Source organism: Esox lucius, chromosome 15 (assembly GCF_011004845.1).
Source record: "Esox lucius isolate fEsoLuc1 chromosome 15, fEsoLuc1.pri, whole genome shotgun sequence".
NCBI classification, from domain to species: domain Eukaryota; kingdom Metazoa; phylum Chordata; class Actinopteri; order Esociformes; family Esocidae; genus Esox; species Esox lucius.
In genome coordinates this window covers 5,882,690-5,901,754 of record NC_047583.1, presented here as the reverse complement: position 1 = coordinate 5,901,754, position 19,065 = coordinate 5,882,690, and the positions used below count along the sequence as shown (strand labels likewise).

Below are 19,065 nucleotides of genomic sequence, written 5' to 3'. Positions count from 1 at the left end.
GTTCATCCCAACATTATGGCATTTCATACGGTTAGGGCCCGGTCAAATGTAGTGAACTATTTAGGGGATATGGTGCACTTTGAGTCAAAAGCTTGGGCTGCACTCATGCACACACACACACACAAACACAGAGGGTGGTAACTAAATACTGACCTGAAGGAATCCGCTGGGGTCGTTCTCCTTGATGACCTCAAGACAGTACTCCATAAGACCGGTGGTCTGTCGCAGCTTCACTGTACAGTGAGATATCTGATCCCTCACCACCTGAGAAAGGGAAACAGTTGGTAATGAAAGACTTCAGCTTCACTGTACAGTGAGATATCTGATCCCTCACCACCTGAGAGGGAAACAATTGGTAATGAAAGACTTCAGCTTCACTGTACAGTGAGATATCTGATCCCTCACCACCTGAGAAAGGGAAACAGTTGGTAATGAAAGACTTCAGCTTCACTGTACAGTGAGATATCTGATCCCTCACCACCTGAGAGGGAAACAATTGGTAATGAAAGACTTCAGCTTCACTGTACAGCGAGATATTTGATCCCTCACCACCTGAGAGGGAAACAATTGGTAATGAAAGACTTCAGCTTCACTGTACAGTGAGATATCTGATCCCTCACCACCTGAGAGGGAAACAATTGGTAATGAAAGACTTCAGCTTCACTGTACAGTGAGATATCTGATCCCTCACCACCTGAGAAAGAGAAACAGTTGGTAATGAAAGACTTCAGCTTCACTGTACAGTGAGATATCTGATCCCTCACCACCTGAGAAAGGGAAACAGTTGGTAATGAAAGACTTCAGCTTCACTGTACAGTGAGATATCTGATCCCTCACCACCTGAGAGGGAAACAATTGGTAATGAAAGACTTCAGCTTCACTGTACAGCGAGATATTTGATCCCTCACCACCTGAGAGGGAAACAATTGGTAATGAAAGACTTCAGCTTCACTGTACAGTGAGATATCTGATCCCTCACCACCTGAGAGGGAAACAATTGGTAATGAAAGACTTCAGCTTCACTGTACAGTGAGATATCTGATCCCTCACCACCTGAGAAAGAGAAACAGTTGGTAATGAAAGACTTCAGCTTCACTGTACAGTGACATATCTGATCCCTCACCAACACCTAATAAATGGCCCTTAAGACATCATAGAAAAGGATAGAGTAGTGGGAATAGAAACATAGAGAAGGACAGAATAAAGGCTATAGAGACTTGAACATACACTGAACAAAATTATAAACACAACACTTTTGTTTTTGCCCACATTTATCATGAGCTCAACTCAAAGATCTAAGACTTTGTCTATGTACACAAAAGGCCTATTTCTCTCAAATATTGTTCACAAATCTGTCTAAATCTGTGTTAGTGAGCACTTCTCCTTTGCCGAGATAATCCATCCACCTCACAGGTGTGGCATATCAAGATGCTGATTACACAGCATGATTATTGCACAGGTGTGCCTTAGGCTGGCCACAATAAAAGGCCCCTCTAAAATGTGCAGTTTCACTGTAGTGGGGGGGTCTGGGGGAGGGGGGTCTGAAAACCAGTCAGTATCTGGTGTGACCACCATTTGCCTCACGCAGTGCAACACATCTCCTTCGCATAGAGTTCATCAGGTTGTTGATTGTGACCTGTAGAATGTTGGTCCACTCCTCTTCAATGGCTGTGCAAAGTTGCTGGATATTGGCGGCACCTGGAACACGCTGTCGTATATGCCGATCCTGAGCCTCCCAAACATGCTCAATGGGTGACATGTCCGGTGAGTATGCTGGCCATGCAAGAACTGGGATGTTTTCAGCTTCCAGGAATTGTGTACAGATCCTTGCAACATGGGGCAGTGCATTATCATGCAGCAACATTAGGTGATGGTCGTGGATGAATGGCACAACAATGGGCCTCAGGATCTCGTCACGGTATCTCTGTGCATTCAAAATGCCATCAATAAAATGCACCTGTGTTTGTTGTCAGCAAACCGCTCACCCACACAACGCCATACATGCTGTCTGCCATCTGCCCTGTACAGTGAAAACCAGGATTCATCCGTGAAGAGAACACCTCTCCAAAGTGCCAGATGCCATCGAATGTGAGCATTTGCTCTCTCAAGTCGGTTGCGATGACGAACTGCAGTCAGGTCGAGACCCCGATGAGGACGACGAGCATGCAGATGTGCTTCCCTGAGTCAGTTTCTGACAGTTTGTGCAGATATTCTTTGGTTATGTAAACTGATTGTTGCAGCAGCAGTCCGGGTGGCTGGTCTCAGATGATCTTGGAGGTAAAGATCCTGGGCTGGTGTGGTTACACGTGGTCTGTGGTTGTGAGGCCAGTTGGATGTACTGCCAAATTCTCTGAAACACCTTTGGAGACAGCTTATGGTAGAGAAATGAACATTCAATTCACGGGCAACAGCTCTGGTGGACATTCCTGCAGTCAGCATACCAATTGCACGCTTCGTCCAGACTTGTGACATCTGTGGCATTGTGCTGTGTGATGGAACTGCACATGTTAGAGTGACCTTTTATTGTGGCCAGCCTAAGACACACCTGTGCAATAATCATGCTGTCTAATCAGCATCTTGATATGCCACACCTGTGAGGTGGATGGATTATCTCGGCAGAGAAGAAGTGCTCACTAACACAGATTTAGACAGATTTGTGAACAATATTTGAGAGAAATAGGACTTTTGTGTACATAGAGAAAGTCTTAGATCTTTAGGTGCAGGTCATGATAAATGGGGGCCAAAACAAAAGTGTTGCGTTTTTAATTTATTTCAGTGTAGATGAGTAGGAGAGGAGAAGCACATCTTACAGAGGCCTTCCACTGGTTCTACTGCCGTCGTACATAAATGGAAGATATTGTTTTCCTGTGTGGCTCGGAGCGTATCATATTAAAACCCTTTTATTGTGTAGGCACTTTATGCCCCCCGATCACCAGGCTGTTCTAAATGCAGTTGGCTGACCAAACATAAATATCTACCTGGCTGGCTTTGAAACTGGATTAAAAGACAACACTGTTGCTTGCATTCATATATCTTAGAGGAGCTCCCTGAGGCAGCACTTTGCCATGGCTGCGCCGGTGGGGGGGGGGTAATGGGTCCCACCAAGAACCAAACTGTATGAAAAAGAAATGTTGGATTTACGTGACTTTGTAAAAATGCAAAAAAATAAAGTTTATATTTAATCCCCCTTTTCAAGAAAACCATGATCCGAGGATTTTGGAAAAGATCCCAGAATGCGAATGTTAATCTCAATGGACTGAACAGAACCCCATCTTTCATTCAGACATGAACACATTGAGTTGCTCTCTGATCTTCAGGAATAAAGGAACCCTGATTCCATACTGAACTCCTGAAAATGTATACAGTGCCCTTCTGATTTAGTTTCCATTTCACCTGGTACCAAGTCCCCAGCAGATTTAAAGAACCAAAACAATCTTGTTTCAGTGGAAATAACCTTACAGACTGTGGAGATGTAGACCGCTACCTCTGACCTTAGAGACTGGGGAGATGTAGACCCCGACCCCTGACCTTACAGACTGTGCAGATGGTGGGCCTGACCTCAGTCCTTAGAGACTAAGGAGAGGTGGGCCCGACCTCTGACCATAGAGACTGTTGTGATGTGTGCCTGATCTCTGACCTTAGAGACTGTGCTGATGTGGGCCTGACCTCTGACCTTAGGGACTGTGGGCCTGTCACTGGCTGCCCCTAAAATAGCCTATGCTTCTCCATACAGTACACTAGGCTGGACCAGAGGCCAGGGTTCCACTTGTATCTCTGTTCTCTGTCTGGCCCTGGGCCCAGGCTGCGGGGGTTGATGGTGTGTGTGTGTGTGTGTGTAGTGTCAGGTCTGGCACTGTTCCAAGAGGTGCTTCTCTTCTAACTGTAGACAACAGGCTTCCTGTTAAAAAAAGAAAGTTTTCACCCAATCCTCCTCCTTCTCCTCCCCTTCCCCGATCCTCTGCCATGCCCTCTGTGTCCTCCTTCCTCCCCTCCCCGTCTTCCTCCTTTCCCTATCCCCATTGCGAGTGGCCTGTCCCAAGCTGAGCCTGTCCCTGGTTAGGCCTGAGAAAGAACCAGCCAACACACCAGCGATGCGTCATAGCCACGGCGTAAACAACCAAGACCAGCAACACTCTGTGAGGGTGTTTCACCAGCGATGCGTCATAGCCACGGCGTAAACAACCAAGACCAGCAACACTCTGTGAGGGTGTTTCACCAGCAACGTGTCATAGCCACGGCGTAAACAACCAAGACCAGCAACACTCACTCTTAGATACGTAGGTGAATCCAAAAAGCAGAGGAGAAAAGCGTGTCCCTGGTCTTCACTTCAGGAACCTGACCTGACAAACTTTGCGGTGAATGAACTGCGCAATACACTGGTCTTGTACACCGCAGTAATCTGAGAAAGGAGGGAGGGAGAGCTCTTCCAGAAAGTAGGGGGTAGCCCAATGCAATTATAAGTGAAGAATATAAGTCATAGCATGTCCCAAATGACACCTTATATACAATATAGTGAACTAAAATTTCCCAGGCCCATAGGCTTTGGTTAAAAGTAGTACATTACATAGGGATTAGCGTGCCAGATATTAGATTGCTCCAGGCAACAGTAGTATTACTGCAGAAGCTGATGAGACCAAAGAATCACATCCATTTCTCTTGGTTTTGTCAGGCGGGAGGAATTACCTTCCAGGTCCTGCTATGAAAACAATGAAGGAGAGGGTGCAGAAATGGAGAGAGAGAGAGAGAGAGAGAGAGAGAGAGAGAGAAAGACAAAAATAAGCACAGAATGAGAGAGAGTAGAATGGAGAGAGAGAGCCAGCAGTAAAAGAGGGCAGAGTAAAAAGATTGAGGACAGAGGTAGGTCTAGAAAAGTGGGCCGTTGTCTCTCTGTCTCCCTCTCCCGCTCACCCTGTCTGTTTCTCCTTCTCCTTTTTCTCTCTTTCTTTTACCCTCTTTGTTGGGGCCAGGAACCATTCTTCTTGGCTGGGGCCATTCAACACTGTTGCACCAATTCAAGGACACTAAACCTAGATCACAGTCTTCATACAAGGACAGTAAACCTAGATCACAGTCTTCATGCAAGGACACTAAACCTAGATCACAGTCTTCATACAAGGACAGTAAACCTAGATCACAGTCTTCATACAAGGACAGTAAACCTAGATCACAGTCTTCATAAACAGAAATACAAAAAAGATTGCTGGAAGACCTGACCGGCTTCAGTGCGGACACTTCCTGGCTCCTGTCCAGTGTCTTCTTGGTCTCTTTTGCCAGCTCCTCTCCTCTCATCCCTTCACCACCCTCTTGCCTAACCTCCCACCCCCATGTTGATCATCCCAAGGCTACTAGCCCCTTCTGTCGCAGTTATACCCTTGATCTCTGGATATATCTTCTGGGTTTCGTCCCCCTCTCACCCTCCTCCTCCCATCCTACTTCCTTCTCTCCCCCTTTCTTCTCCTCCCCTCCTCATTCACCTCCCCCTCCCCTCCTCGTTACCACTAGGTACTGGCTGAACCGTTCTCTTCTGTCTCCCTCTATGACCTACTGATTGGGTTGTGTTGACCCCCCCCCCCGCAATGCTATTGGTCCCTCCAGCAGGACGTGTTTCTATTTGATGATTAGCGTCATCTGAAACACAAAATCTTTGTCCCAAATGTCACCCAATTCCCTATGTAGTTCCCTATTTCTGTAGACCGGGACCCATGGGACAGGAAGAATGTATTCAGGAAGAGGAATAACCATGGAATAATGTATTCAGGAAGAGGAATGACCATGGAAGAATGTATTCAGGAAGAGGAATGACCATGGAAGAATGTATTCAGGAAGAGGAATGACCATGTAAGAATGTATTCAGGAAGAGGAATGACCATGGAAGAATGTATTCAGAAAGAAGAACGACCATGGAAGAACGTATTCAGGAAGAAGAACGACCATGGAAGAACGTATTCAGGAAGAGGGATGACCATGGAAGAACGTATTCAGGAAGAGGAATGACCATGGAAGAACGTATTCAGGAAGAGGGATGACCATGGAAGAACGTATTCAGGAAGAGGAATGACCATGGAAGAATGTATTCAGGAAGAGGAATGACCATGGAAGAATGTATTCAGAAAGAAGAACGACCATGGAAGAACGTATTCAGGAAGAAGAACGACCATGGAAGAACGTATTCAGGAAGAGGGATGACCATGGAAGAACGTATTCAGGAAGAGGAATGACCATGGAAGAACGTATTCAGGAAGAGGGATGACCATAGAAGAACGTATTCAGGAAGAAGAATGACCATGGAAGAATGTATTTAGGAAGAGGAATGACCATGGAAGAATGTATTCAGCAAGAGGAATGACCATGGAAGACGGTATTCAGGAAGAGGAATGACCATGGAAGAACATATTCAGGAAGAGGAATGACCATGGTAGAATGTATTCAGGAAAAGGGATGACCATGGAAGACTGTATTCAGGAAGAGGGATGACCATAGAAGAATGTATTCAGGAAGAGGAATGACCATGGAAGAACGTATTCAGGAAGAGGAATGACCATGGAAGAACGTATTCAGGAAAAGGGATGACCATGGAAGACTGTATTCAGGAAGAGGGATGACCATGGAAGAATGTATTCAGGAAGAGGAATGACCATGGAAGAACGTTTTCAGGAAGAGGAATGACCATGGAAGACTGTATTCCTGGGGGTCAGAGACAGAGCTTTACTGTTGTATGCTTCTATGTTTGATTGCTTGACTCTGTTTGAACAAATCCATCACTATATATCTAGACAGAGACAGACAGAGAGAGACACACTGAAAGATAGAGAAAGAGAGACTGACAGACAGAAGGGAGAAAGAGAGACTGGCAAACAGTGAGAAAGAGAGAGCGAGAGAGACAGACAGAAAGAGAGAGACAATGTGAAAGAGAGCTCAAAGAGTGCTCCATCTACCCTGATGTAATGACTCAGTGATCAGGGTGCCATTTAAGAAGGAGCCATTATGTTACTGAGGGCTTCACGCGTTCACACACTGCTCCAAACAACACACACACACCCACACAACCATACAAAACAATACACAACAGACACACACTCAAACAACACACACGATCACACAAACCCCTCCAATAACCAGCTCTGCACATTGCTAGGTCCTGGTCACCATGGAGATAGTTGCCTCTGGCATCATCAAGCAATACTGTCTCTATGGCCAGTGGAGAGGAAAAGGCTGTGTGTGTGTTTCTGGCTTAACTATATATCTGTGTATAAACAAACTATACAATATATAACTGTGGTTGAAACAGAAAAAAAACATTTCAATTTTTTACAAGATTTGGTTTTAAGTTTATGGCTTACATTTAGGATTAAAATGATGGTTAGGGTTGAGGTTAAACATTTCGGGTAAGGAGAGGGACTAATATCTGTTCCAACTCAGGGAACCACAATATGCCTTTACAAACTTATTGGAATTAACTACAGTCCATTAAACACATACATTGTCCCCTATGTGCCAAAAGAAGAGTAATCCCACGAGTCTTTCCTGACTGACACTGTCCAGTGGTAGTCATGTGGAACCATATTTGGACATTAGATTTCCATATTTGGACATTAGATTTCCATATTTGGACATTAGATTTCCATATTTGGACGTTAGATATTGTCACACCCTGATTCCATTCACCTGTGTTTTTGTGCACCAAGTGTCTCCCATCTCCCTTTTATCCTTTCTGTATTTAACTTGTTTTTTCTGTTTGTCCTGATCCCAGTTCGTCTTATGTTCTTTCCAGTGCCATCCATGCCTGTACATAGCTTATCCAACTCCTGTGTATCAAACCTCTGACTGTCTACAACTTGCTTCTGCTTTTTAATTGTTTACCTCCTGAGTCTGCCTTTGAGTCTCTTGTCTGAGCATTAACAAACCCTCATCACTTCAATGCTACTGACAGATAAAGGCAACCTAATTTAAAAACTAACACTGTAGGATTATACTTCAGTAATAGTTTTACCTCAATGATGGCAAGTTGGCAAGGGCCTGTGGCAGCAAAGCAGTCCCAGACCATGATGCCACTGCCTCCAGGCTTTGCAGTTGGTACAAGGTTCTTCTATAAAGTGTTACCACACATGGCATCTGGCTTTGTTTAAAGCCAAAACTAGAACACGTTTATAATCATTATGGAAGGCTGGACCTTCCCAAGTTACTCTCTAATGATTTTCTAATAATTTGCACCTGTTTTGGCGCACCTGATCAAAAATATAGCAATTTTATAGCATTTGACCTCGACCAATTTGCATGTGTAGTTTGTCTGTCCATCACAACTGCCAATGAGCATGCATCGCCTATCCATTCAAGTGACGCGTGTCACTTATGTACATTATCTCTTGAATAATGTATATTATTAGCCTATTGTTCATCCAAACCACTAGTTAGATGAATGAATGTTCTGCATCAACATAAAAAAAATTACAGTACAAACTATGTTCCTGGAAAAAACGTTGATATTAACTTGACTTGTTTTTTCACATAATGGAAAAACCATTATAATGGCGTATGGCTAAGCAGTGGTGCCACTATCATTTTGAGGTGAATCTTCAGTGACTCAGGAGTGTGATTACCTTTATGACTCCATATTTCCACTTTGTATTTCTGCCATGTATGCTCAATATGCTGAGTATGAGCACCAGACTCAGGATCAGCAAAGTTCCTTTTATGGCAGACAGAATACTGGCTTAATAGTTTCTTCAAGTTTGATAATTAGGCCCATGTTTATGACAGGTTGTCTTGGTTACTGTCATGTTGCCATAAAGAAAGACACTGACAGGTTATGTTGTCTCAGTTAATATCAAGTTGTCATAAAGACATTGACAGGATATTTTGTCTCAGTTAATGTCAAGTTGTCATAACAAAGACATCCCAAACAATGTCAACCTTGCATAAAAAATGACACAATCAACCGAATGACACCTAATGACAACATTCATAAACGTTCAAAATGGTTCCTTCATGTGTCATGTCATGGTTATGAGTTACGTAAAGAGACAATATGACCCAGAGAGTCAGAATGACTGAGACAATGAACATGTCCCAAATGACAACATTTCCCCTATCTAACTTTCTACTAGATGCACTAGATGTCGGAGGCATGTTAACAACAACATGGTAATGGACTGGAGGACACAGAGACAAATTCCCCCGCCCCTGTGTCTCCAATTACCCAGAATGCACTGCTGCCAGGAGCTCAGCCATAAGTGTGTCATGTAAAACTAAGCCTTACACTGTCTGCCTGAGACAATTAGGACAGAGCGAGGCTGTGTATCAGAGGTGTGGGAGTAATCTCTCTACTACTGAGTACACCCAATGCAATGTGTATAAGCACAAGAGTTTGTGTGTGCAAAAAAAGGGTATGTGCGCATCCACATACGTGTATAAAAGCGTGTAGCCTCAACTTTTTGTAAATGTCAGAGAACACGCGTGTTTGAAACCTTAATTCAGACGACCAACCAGGCATGAAATTGGATGCTGAATGTTGTACGCTGTACCCTTGTATTTCCCATCATCCCCTCTCTTCTCCACTTCCCCCTTCTCCTGTCCTCCCCTCCCCACTCCCCTCTTCTCCTCCCCTCCCCCTTTCTCCTCTCCTCTCCTCTTTTCTCCTTACACCTAAATGAGGATTAGGTTTGAGCTATAGAATTAAAGACTTAAAGACTTGTGGAATAATGTTCGGAACACATTGGCGCTGTGTGTTCAATTTTTTTGGTTCTTACATTCCATGTGAGATTGAAGAGAGGCACCTGCATATCTGCTGTTTACTGAACAGCTTTCACCGTTCATCGATGGGACGTCATCGGCCTGGCCAGCCTTCTTCAAACATTCCTGTTAATGTAGGCATTAAACTGTGCGCTGAAATGTGGACATTGAAATGGAGTACATTCACAACCGTTCAATCACTTCCAGACCTTGTCTTATACAATTCAAGATATCACACAGTTGACACTATTCAAAAACCAAATCACGTAGGATCTTGTGCCCCAGATACCTCTGCCTTGTCCAACTGCGGAGTGCACACAGCTCCTTTACTGCAAATGTAGAGAGTTGGTTCGGGAAAGTGGTTCGGAAAGTGGTACCATACTGTTATAATTCTGATACTCTTCATATACTCAAATTGGCATTTAAACAGACGTTCAAACCACCACCTGACTTATTTATCGTCATGTACAGTATTTCCCTCATTCCTGAACAAGACAGCGATTCCTCATTATTTGGCGTGTGAAATGGCAGGCGAGTAATTATGTGTGTTGGAGAAAATAATGAATTAACAGTGTCTGTCAGGTCTCTTTAATTTATTCATCTTTGCTCTCTGGTAGGAAGCAATGCCCCTGGGTTGGGTTCCGCATTCTCCTCTAAAAAAAAGCTGACAAGCACTGAGTCCACTGGGTGAATGAACTACACTTCCCAAGATGCAGAAGGGCGAACGTTCAGGGGAGCCCTGCAAACGTGCACTGGGCTGTGTCCTGATCTACACTCAACAAGCACACACCTTCCAACTTATTTCACATGGAGCCAGTGGCCATCATAGAGTTCCGTCCACGACAGGACACATATAGATGCTGCCTCTTGATTTGAGGTGAATTTACGACATCGGGAACATAATCCTGTAGAAACAGGATATGTGAAGTGTTATGCCGCTTATAATGATGGCATTTCTGGCAGAGAGGTTGGTTTTTCATGAGATTGAAGTCTGAGATTTTAAAGTGTCATTTGTTGAATTTAGAAGCCATTTTAGAGCTTGAATACAGTAAGTTAAAATTAACTGGGACGCAGGCAAATTCCTGCAATGACAAAATGAACAAAGTTAGATACAGCATCTGTAAAAGTGCACACGTCTGTTGAATGGGAGAGAACTGGTACTCAGGGAAGATCACCTTCAACTTATGCATAACCTAGCCTGTTCACTATTCATTCATTCAAGTATCATTACTACCCTGCAGGCAGGAATTCCCCTGGGCTTGATCCAAAATGGCGTCTCACCTTCAACTTGTGCTCATGCTCCTTGTTCACCCGGGTCAGCAGCTGGGCCTTGCGCCGGTTCAGGGCATCGATGAGGGCGTCACACTGTGCCACCAGACAGGCTTCAAACTCCACGCCGTTCTCCTGCACGACAGACAGACAGTCAAGAAGACAGACAGACAGACAGGAAGACAGACAAAGAACAGACAGTCAGGAAGACAGACAGGAAGACATACAGAGAACAGGCAGTCAGGAAGACAGCCAGACAGACAGAGAACAGACAGTCAAGAAGACAGACAGACAGTCAGGAAGACAGACAGAACAGACAGTCAGGAAGACAGACAGAGAACAGACAGTCAAGAAGACAGACAGACAGTCAGGAAGACAGACAGAACAGACAGTCAGGAAAACAGACAGAGAACAGACAGTCAAGAAGACAGACAGACAGTCAGGAAGACAGACAGAACAGACAGTCAGGAAAACAGACAGAGAACAGACAGTCAAGAAGACAGACAGACAGTCAGGAAGACAGACAGAACAGACAGTCAGGAAGACAGACAGACAGAGAACAGACAGTCAAGTAGACAGACAGACAGACAGAGAACAGACAGTCAAGAAGACAGACAGACAGAGGGGGCTGGGGATTCTTTAATGAGCTTATATAAATCTACAAAAAACTGAAAGCAGCATACGTCACACAGACTTTGACAAAGTCATTCAGACGGACAGGGAAGACATGAACGTGTCATTCCAACACTAAATAAACAGGCCGACAGAAAATGTGAGACCCATGAAATGGCAGAGACAGTAGGGAGTGCATGCAACCCAAATTACACCTTATTCCCTATTAAGTGCCACGGACAAAGTGGACTAACGGAATAAGGTTCCATTGGGAATGCCGACTGGGTCTTTCTCCTGAATGTCAGGCCAGACAAGATACAGGCTACCATGGTGATGATTGAGGACATTTTAAGACGAAGCAGTCATGGCATCATAGCATCACCATCTGTTGTCTCTGATGACTGGTTAGACAATTTGTAGTCTTTTTCAGATTATTTTGACTTCTTAAATGTTCACTTTGAAACACTGCTGAGAAGACTGATGAACAGAGCAGTGTAAGTAATGGCCTTTGAGATCTAGGCACTTCTCAGGGTTTTGGTATTTGTTGTTTTGTAATTGTTTTCAATCGAAACGAGGTGGCGATGTGTGTGGGAGTTCGGTGGAGTGTGCAGGTACAGATCTCAGCTTCGTCTTGACTTCCAAACCCAACCCCTCCATCACTCCTCCACTCCACTCCTCCATCACTCCTCCACTCCACTCCTCCATCGCTCCTCCACTCCACTCCTCCATCACTCCTCCACTCCACTCCTCTAACGCTCCTCACCTTCAGAGTTCCCCACCCTGATGTCACTAGTAAGGGTCTCCCCGGACCATCAGCGGGCTGTGTGACAAGAAGAGGGGTCAGGTCGGACATCTAACCCAGAGAAACAGAATGCTTTGCTACTGTTGGGGCGCAGGTGACCTGGATCGGGTTGCCCATCATGTGCTTCGGTCAGCGTACCAAATTCATATCTGGACCTCGAACCCAGTTCCACTTTTTGTTGTATCCCTGTAATAAGGGACTGATTTACACCTGGGACACCATGCGGGTGTATCAGGTAGGACAGGAGGAGCTTGCGATTGCGGGAGTAGGGACTAGGTCCGGGTCCCGAACGGCACCCTAACCATGAATGCACTACTGTTGACCAGAGTTCCATACACCCCTGATGAGAAGTAGTGCACTAGACAGGGAATGAGGGACCATTTTGGACGCCAGGGGCAGTACCTGTATGTGTTGCACCATGTTCCTCAGCTGGACCAGGAACTCCTTGGCCTCGGTGGCTCGGTCAGACAGGATGTTCAGAGCCTGGGACAGCTGGCCCTGAGGGTGGGCGGGACAAGGGGAGGGGTTAGACATCAGAGAAAATCTGGCCCCATTGGTGCGTTCGCCTGAAACCTAGAAGGAAAACCTGGATTTGAGCCGGTGATACTTTCAATACACATGCAACCACCGGGAAAGCGGCCAACGGACGTTTACGTGGTCAACACACATTTGGTTCATGAAGTGAGAAATGTGTCAAAGAGTCGCCTCTGATGTGAAGGCCAAACCCAAACCAAGCCTCGGTACCACCACCAGGCCCGTGTTTCGCCCACGAGCCGTGCCGGCTGTGACATCACAATTGGCCCTCGTCACAGTAATCCGTGTTTGATTTTACTATACTGGGTTTCGCTTACGACATCACATTGAACGGGTGTTAAAGGGTGTTAAAAGTGTGTTAAAGAGTGTTAAAGGGGAATAAAGTGTGTTCAAGGGATTTAAAGGGTGTTAAAGGGATTTAAAAGGGCTTAAATACATAAATGTAGGCACGTGTGCTGTGAGCCAAATTAAGAATTAACAGATCAACATGTCCTTGTACTAGGAGAACGGAATGACTGTTATTCCAATCGTTTATCAGTCTCGCAATACGGAGTGAGCTCTGTGACCTCTGAACCCCACATAATGTGTTCCATATACAAACATCACATGACAGGAAACGCTTCTGCAGTAGTTCACTGTGACGACAAAGACGCACAAACGTACTTGTTTGGACAGCGGAGTCTGGGGGGGGGGGGGTACCCAGGAATGGGGTTGTGTGGACAGACACCTGCTAACCCAGACCCTGGGAACTGTGTGTGTTCGAACTGACTGGAGATCAGCCAAGTGAGGAAAGGGCTTGTTATCTTTCGGGTGGACTGAAGCGGAAAAGAGGGGGTTCACCCAGTCAGAACTCAACTTTGGTTCCGGAACCCAGCAGAGAGCTGATACAGGGAAACCAACTGGCCACCCCAGTCAGTCCCTAGGGTCTGAACATGACTCGGACCCTCTCTAGGTCAGGGATACAAACCCTATAGAATAGGGCCCATCTGTAGAGGACACCATTTGGATCCTCCACCCCTGGACACTGTGGACTCTCCTCTGTGTAAACAGGAACAGGTTCAATAACGGTTTCAATAACAATGGTTTGTTTGAACCTGGCTGGAGTACCAGGATGGACGAACTCAGTTAACTCTTCTGTGAGTCTACTGGTCGAGATATATTTTGAGCCAGATTCAACATAGCGTAGGATCATTTCTGTCAATCCCCAGGCGCTTCGTGTGAACTGAACCGACCAATAGGAACACAGAGTTCTGAGAGGGTGAACCTCTGACCTTGGGGATTTGAAAACCATGACAGCTGTAACTAACATGACCCGGCTGCACAATGGGAATGCAGCAGCAGCTGAGCAAAGACAGTTAACAGTGGTGGTATGTACCGACTTCTGTGTCCTGCCTTCTGTACTGACTTCCTGTCAGTTCGAGAGTCACACATCACACAAAACTACCCTTTATTACAGCCTGCAGGGGATCTGGGTGTGGACTCGGCGTGGGACGTCTCCATGGAGATGTAGACTAACCAGGGGCCTGGAATGTCTTGAAACAGAGGATATACTACAGAAATCCTGGCGAGGAAACACTGGAGAAACACAGATGAAACCCTGGGGAAACCCTGGGGAAATGTTTGGGAAATGTTTGGGAAACCCTGGGGAAATGTTTCTGTGGGTTGACAACAGAGATCCTGGGACTGCGATGCCTGCCTGGGTGAATACTGTTAAAGAGGCAATCTGTGATTACTTCAGCTTTAAATGAACTGTGTGTTCCAACGGACCACTGATGAATACCTGATGAATACCTGATGAATACCTTTGGTACCATAGATGGCCAGCCCATTTATGTTTCCATATGTGTATTTATATGAAATGTACATGAAAGCATATACATATTTTTTTCTCCAGAAAAATCTTCACAGTGTTTTATGAAAAATGTATAAACCTTTCCCTGATGGTCACAAGCCTCACGGAGCTACTCCCCTCCAACAAATCCCTCCACTCCATTTAACTTGGATCGACTCTTACAGAAACTGTCAACCATAACACTTGACCTGGACAACTCATCCTGTCAGCCTCTCTCAGCACAGAAATATTCTCACTTTGCTCTGGATCACGCACCAACACACAGATGTAAAGGCAACCATATCGACCCACACAGACAGAGAAGTGGCTGCACACACACACACTTGCATCTATACAAACAGACAAACCCACACACACACCCACACAACTACACGTAAGGAGACACACACACGAACACGCACATAAAGACATGTACTGTATGCCCACACACACACACACACAAAGATTCAACCACCTAGCCATTCTTTTCACTTTTATCTATTCTGTCATATAGTCTCTGACCCCAGACCCATTTCCTTTTCTCAATCAAATCTGGGCCAGCCAGACACCATGGTTACAGTCACTGCAGGTAGACTAGCAGTCCAGCAGAACCTCTGTCACACAAATCAAACCATCACGGCTGATTTGATCCATCTGTGGTCATTGTTCCACTGTGCAGGTCTATGAAAGGGCAGTTCGCTTCTCATGGCACACTGCTAAATGAAACGCAGGTCAAACTATGACGGGACGCAAGCAGAGCTTGTTCTGTTTCACCCCTGCTGAAATATGCTGTATGGATTGGGAAGACGTCAGTGCCTGGGCCAATGAGGATTATTACATAAGTCAACAACCATCTGGCAATACCTTGCTAACAGTCAGCAGGAATAATAAATTATAACTTCTCATAAACATGCATGAGAGTTTACAATGTCTCATAATCAGTGCTGAATGTAAAATTAACATCTACGCCTCAGACTTTAAGGCAGCCTCAGCTCAGACATTAAGGTAGCCTCAGACATTATGGAAGCCTCAGACATTAAGGTAGCCTCAGACATTATGGAAGCCTCAGACATTATGGAAGCCTCAGACATTATGGAAGCCTCAGACATTATGGAAGCCTCAGACATTATGGAAGCCTCAGACATTATGGAAGCCTCAGAGATTAAGGTAGCCTCAGACATTAAGGTAGCCTCAGACATTATGGAAGCCTCAGACATTAAGGTAGCCTCAGACATTAAGGTAGCCTCAGACATTATGGAAGCCTCAGACATTAAGGTAGCCTCAGACATTAAGGTAGCCTCAGACATTATGGTAGCCTCAGACATGAAGGTAGCCTCAGACATGAAGGTAGCCTCAGACATTAAGGTAGCCTCAGACATTAAGGTAGCCTCAGACATTATGGTAGCCTCAGACATTAAGGTAGCCTCAGACATTAAGGTAGCCTCAGACATTAAAGTAGCCTCAGACATCTGAGGAAGATGCACACATTCATTCACTCCTCTGTTCTGGTCCACCGTTGTTGCAGCAGCATGAACCTGTGTGTGACTGTGAGAAATCCCAGGCACTGCCCGCAGCAACGCCACAACGCTGAGTCTCACTTTAAATGACCTTGGATTTGCTAACCTGAATGGAGCATGAATAGAAGAATGAGTTCCCCTCCAATAAACATCTGGCTATTTGGCAGGATCAGCAGAAACCTTTCTGGTTTTCTAGCAGAAACCTATTAAACACGTTGCACACTGTTCTCTCGCTTTCAAACAGGCAATGCCGGCATGTTCTTGCTGAGATTCTTTGGTGTGGGATTTATAAATGCTCAGGAGCGAACGGATTCTGGGGTTTTGACATGATGGCATACAGGCATTTGCCTAATGGGAGTTTTTGCACTATGCATCAAGTCCCACTGGCAGGAAAACAAAAATAAAAACATCTTGTTACGCTTCATTAGTGGGCCCCTGATGGATAGGCTGGAATGTTAAAGTGCTTGAAACTAGACCTAATCGAAGTTTCACAAGGGACCATAAGGTTTCACAGGGGACGACCACGCTATTCGAGAGTTTGTGAACGTGTGTGTGTGTTCATGCGTGTGTGTCTGTTTGTGTTAGTGTGTGTATTATTATGTTCGTAATTAAGGCGAGTGTGCTCATTATGCATAATTCAACCAGAATGTCCCAGGGCCTTTCTGCACACACATGCGAACACACACACATGGACACACACACACACACTCATGTGACTCCAGGGCCATTGTTCCATGTTCCCTCGGCAGCCGAGAGATGGCGGTGAACAAACTTACCAATCTGTTACAGAGAAGCGAGAAGCATCAGCGCCAATTTGTATTGATGCCCCGCTGGTTGAGTGGGAAGGAAGTGCTCAGGAGCACAACGTCCCAAAAGGGCAAACTGTGGCAGTTTGGTCAAATGTAGTGCACTATATCGGGAATGAGGACAATTTGGGACGCTGGCAGACCATTATTGAAGTAGGCGTTACATCATGTCATCTAAAACGTTCCCAGAAGGATCATCTGCTATTTAAAATCCCCATTCTGTGAATCTATTAAACACTAGAAAGCACTGCAGCCTGTCTAAATTCTGCCTGGAGATCCTTGTGCGTGTGTTGTGTGTCTGTTGTGCGTGTGTTGTGTGTCTGTTGTGTGTGTGTGTTGTGCGCACCAACAGTTAAAAGCAGGGCAGGCCTATACTTCCGGTAATAGAAGTATAGCGAGGTAATTTGCCCAAAAGGAAAATGTAGATCAAGATTCTTCGCATTCATTAATCTTCATGTTGCTGCAGGATTATTTGGCTTTAATATGGGGCAGTGGTAGCTAGCTTAATGACACTTTGTTAACAACATCTGCGTTGAACTGACAGACTTTTCCTTGTCAAGTTCCACGTTAGATTTGACCAGGGCGCGGGGGGAATATGCAATTTTGCATATTTTTTATATAATTTTGGTATTGTTCTTTTTTCGTCACTAACATTGCTACATTTAAGTGAAGCCTGCTACTACTGGTTTTCCCACTTGTCCGTCTTCCGGTTGCCAACGTAAACATCAACGGTACTTCAAATCTTCCACGGAACAACGGCTTTGGTGACCACTGTTTCCATGTTGGAAAGGCAGGGGAGATTTACTGGGAATTCTGAAAGAGATCCTGATTGAACATTGAACAGATTAACGTCAAACTTTAGTTCCAGGTTAACATTTATCTTAAGATAAATGTGTAAGTTGTAAGAGGCTTACCATTATTTGGTAATATGGGTGTTGTGTAGGAAATGCCCAGATTCCTGTTGCCCGTCTGTCCATACCTTCAGGCTAACCCACACTGACTGACTGATACATTATTAAGCTGTTATTGCAGCAGGCATCAATTATGCATCAGAAACCATCTACTAACTATCGAGGGAAAGTGTCAGAGCCCCCGACCAACGAAGAGGGAGAATTTAAAAATAGTGGCAGAGGACACCATGGATTGGTAACCTGGTAAGGTACTGAGATAATTTAGGACAGACACATCTTCTATTTCTGAACAAGCAGGATCCACATAACGATTCCCATTTCCTGTTGTCGCCAGGTTGTTGACCTGCTATTTATCAATCTGTCTGCTGGTATGACAGCCGGACATAAAAAAACAGTTCCATTAGCGTTCTTTTGCTGACCCTGGGAGGGGACCCTTTGTTGGTTCCTGGTTAAACCATTTTTAGTACCGGGTTGAACCTTTTGGTTCCATGAGTTCTACATGGAACACTAATGGATTCAGTAGTTTTAGCTAGACCACAAAATACAGTTCTACCTGGAACAAGAAAAAAAAACATCAAACAAACCTTCACTCTTCCCACAATGCTCTCCTCACAGTATGGACAAGGTATATGCTCAGCTCTTTGAGTGTGTGGGTGCATGTGTGATTGTGTGTGCGCGTACGTGTGTGAGAGTGTGTGTGTGTGTGTGTGCGCGCATGCGTGGGTAGTGGGTGTTTGTGAGTGCTCAATTCTGGGAGACTGACAGTACTTGTGAGGGTTTTCTTCAGTCGTCAGTAAGAGGATGATGAAGGTGACGAGGGGGCGGAGTGCTTTGTGTTTTTATACGTAAAGGTGTTGGATTCCTAACCTCGCTCCCCATCTTTAAATACCTCCACTTACGTGGTCGAACGACCAGCTTTCCTGTAACGCAGTTGGCTAAGACGTTGCTAAGCAAGCGGTTCTGGGCATTGTGGAGGCTTCTGGATGTCACCGTTTCCCCCGTATCACAGCCTGTGAAGAAAACGGAATGGAGCTTCCTGCTGTAGGACAGAATG

At 45.1% G+C, this 19,065-nt stretch overlaps 1 protein-coding gene across 4 annotated transcripts in view; it reads right to left on the bottom strand.

The window, feature by feature from the left end:
* Window positions 1-19,065, bottom strand: part of trim9 (tripartite motif containing 9) — a 43,100-nt gene that overhangs the window by 13,591 nt on the left and 10,444 nt on the right. For 2 of the 4 annotated variants that reach the window (XM_010896298.4, XM_010896299.4), the window contains exons 2-5: window positions 12,815-12,910; window positions 12,374-12,430; window positions 11,011-11,133; window positions 154-264 (exon numbers count right to left, since the gene is read on the bottom strand). In XM_010896298.4, coding sequence (XP_010894600.1) covers window positions 154-264; window positions 11,011-11,133; window positions 12,374-12,430; window positions 12,815-12,910 — 387 coding nt within the window. The remainder of the gene's footprint in view (window positions 1-153; window positions 265-11,010; window positions 11,134-12,373; window positions 12,431-12,814; window positions 12,911-19,065) is intronic. The other 2 variants (XM_010896300.4, XM_010896301.4) reach the window with 1 other exon arrangement.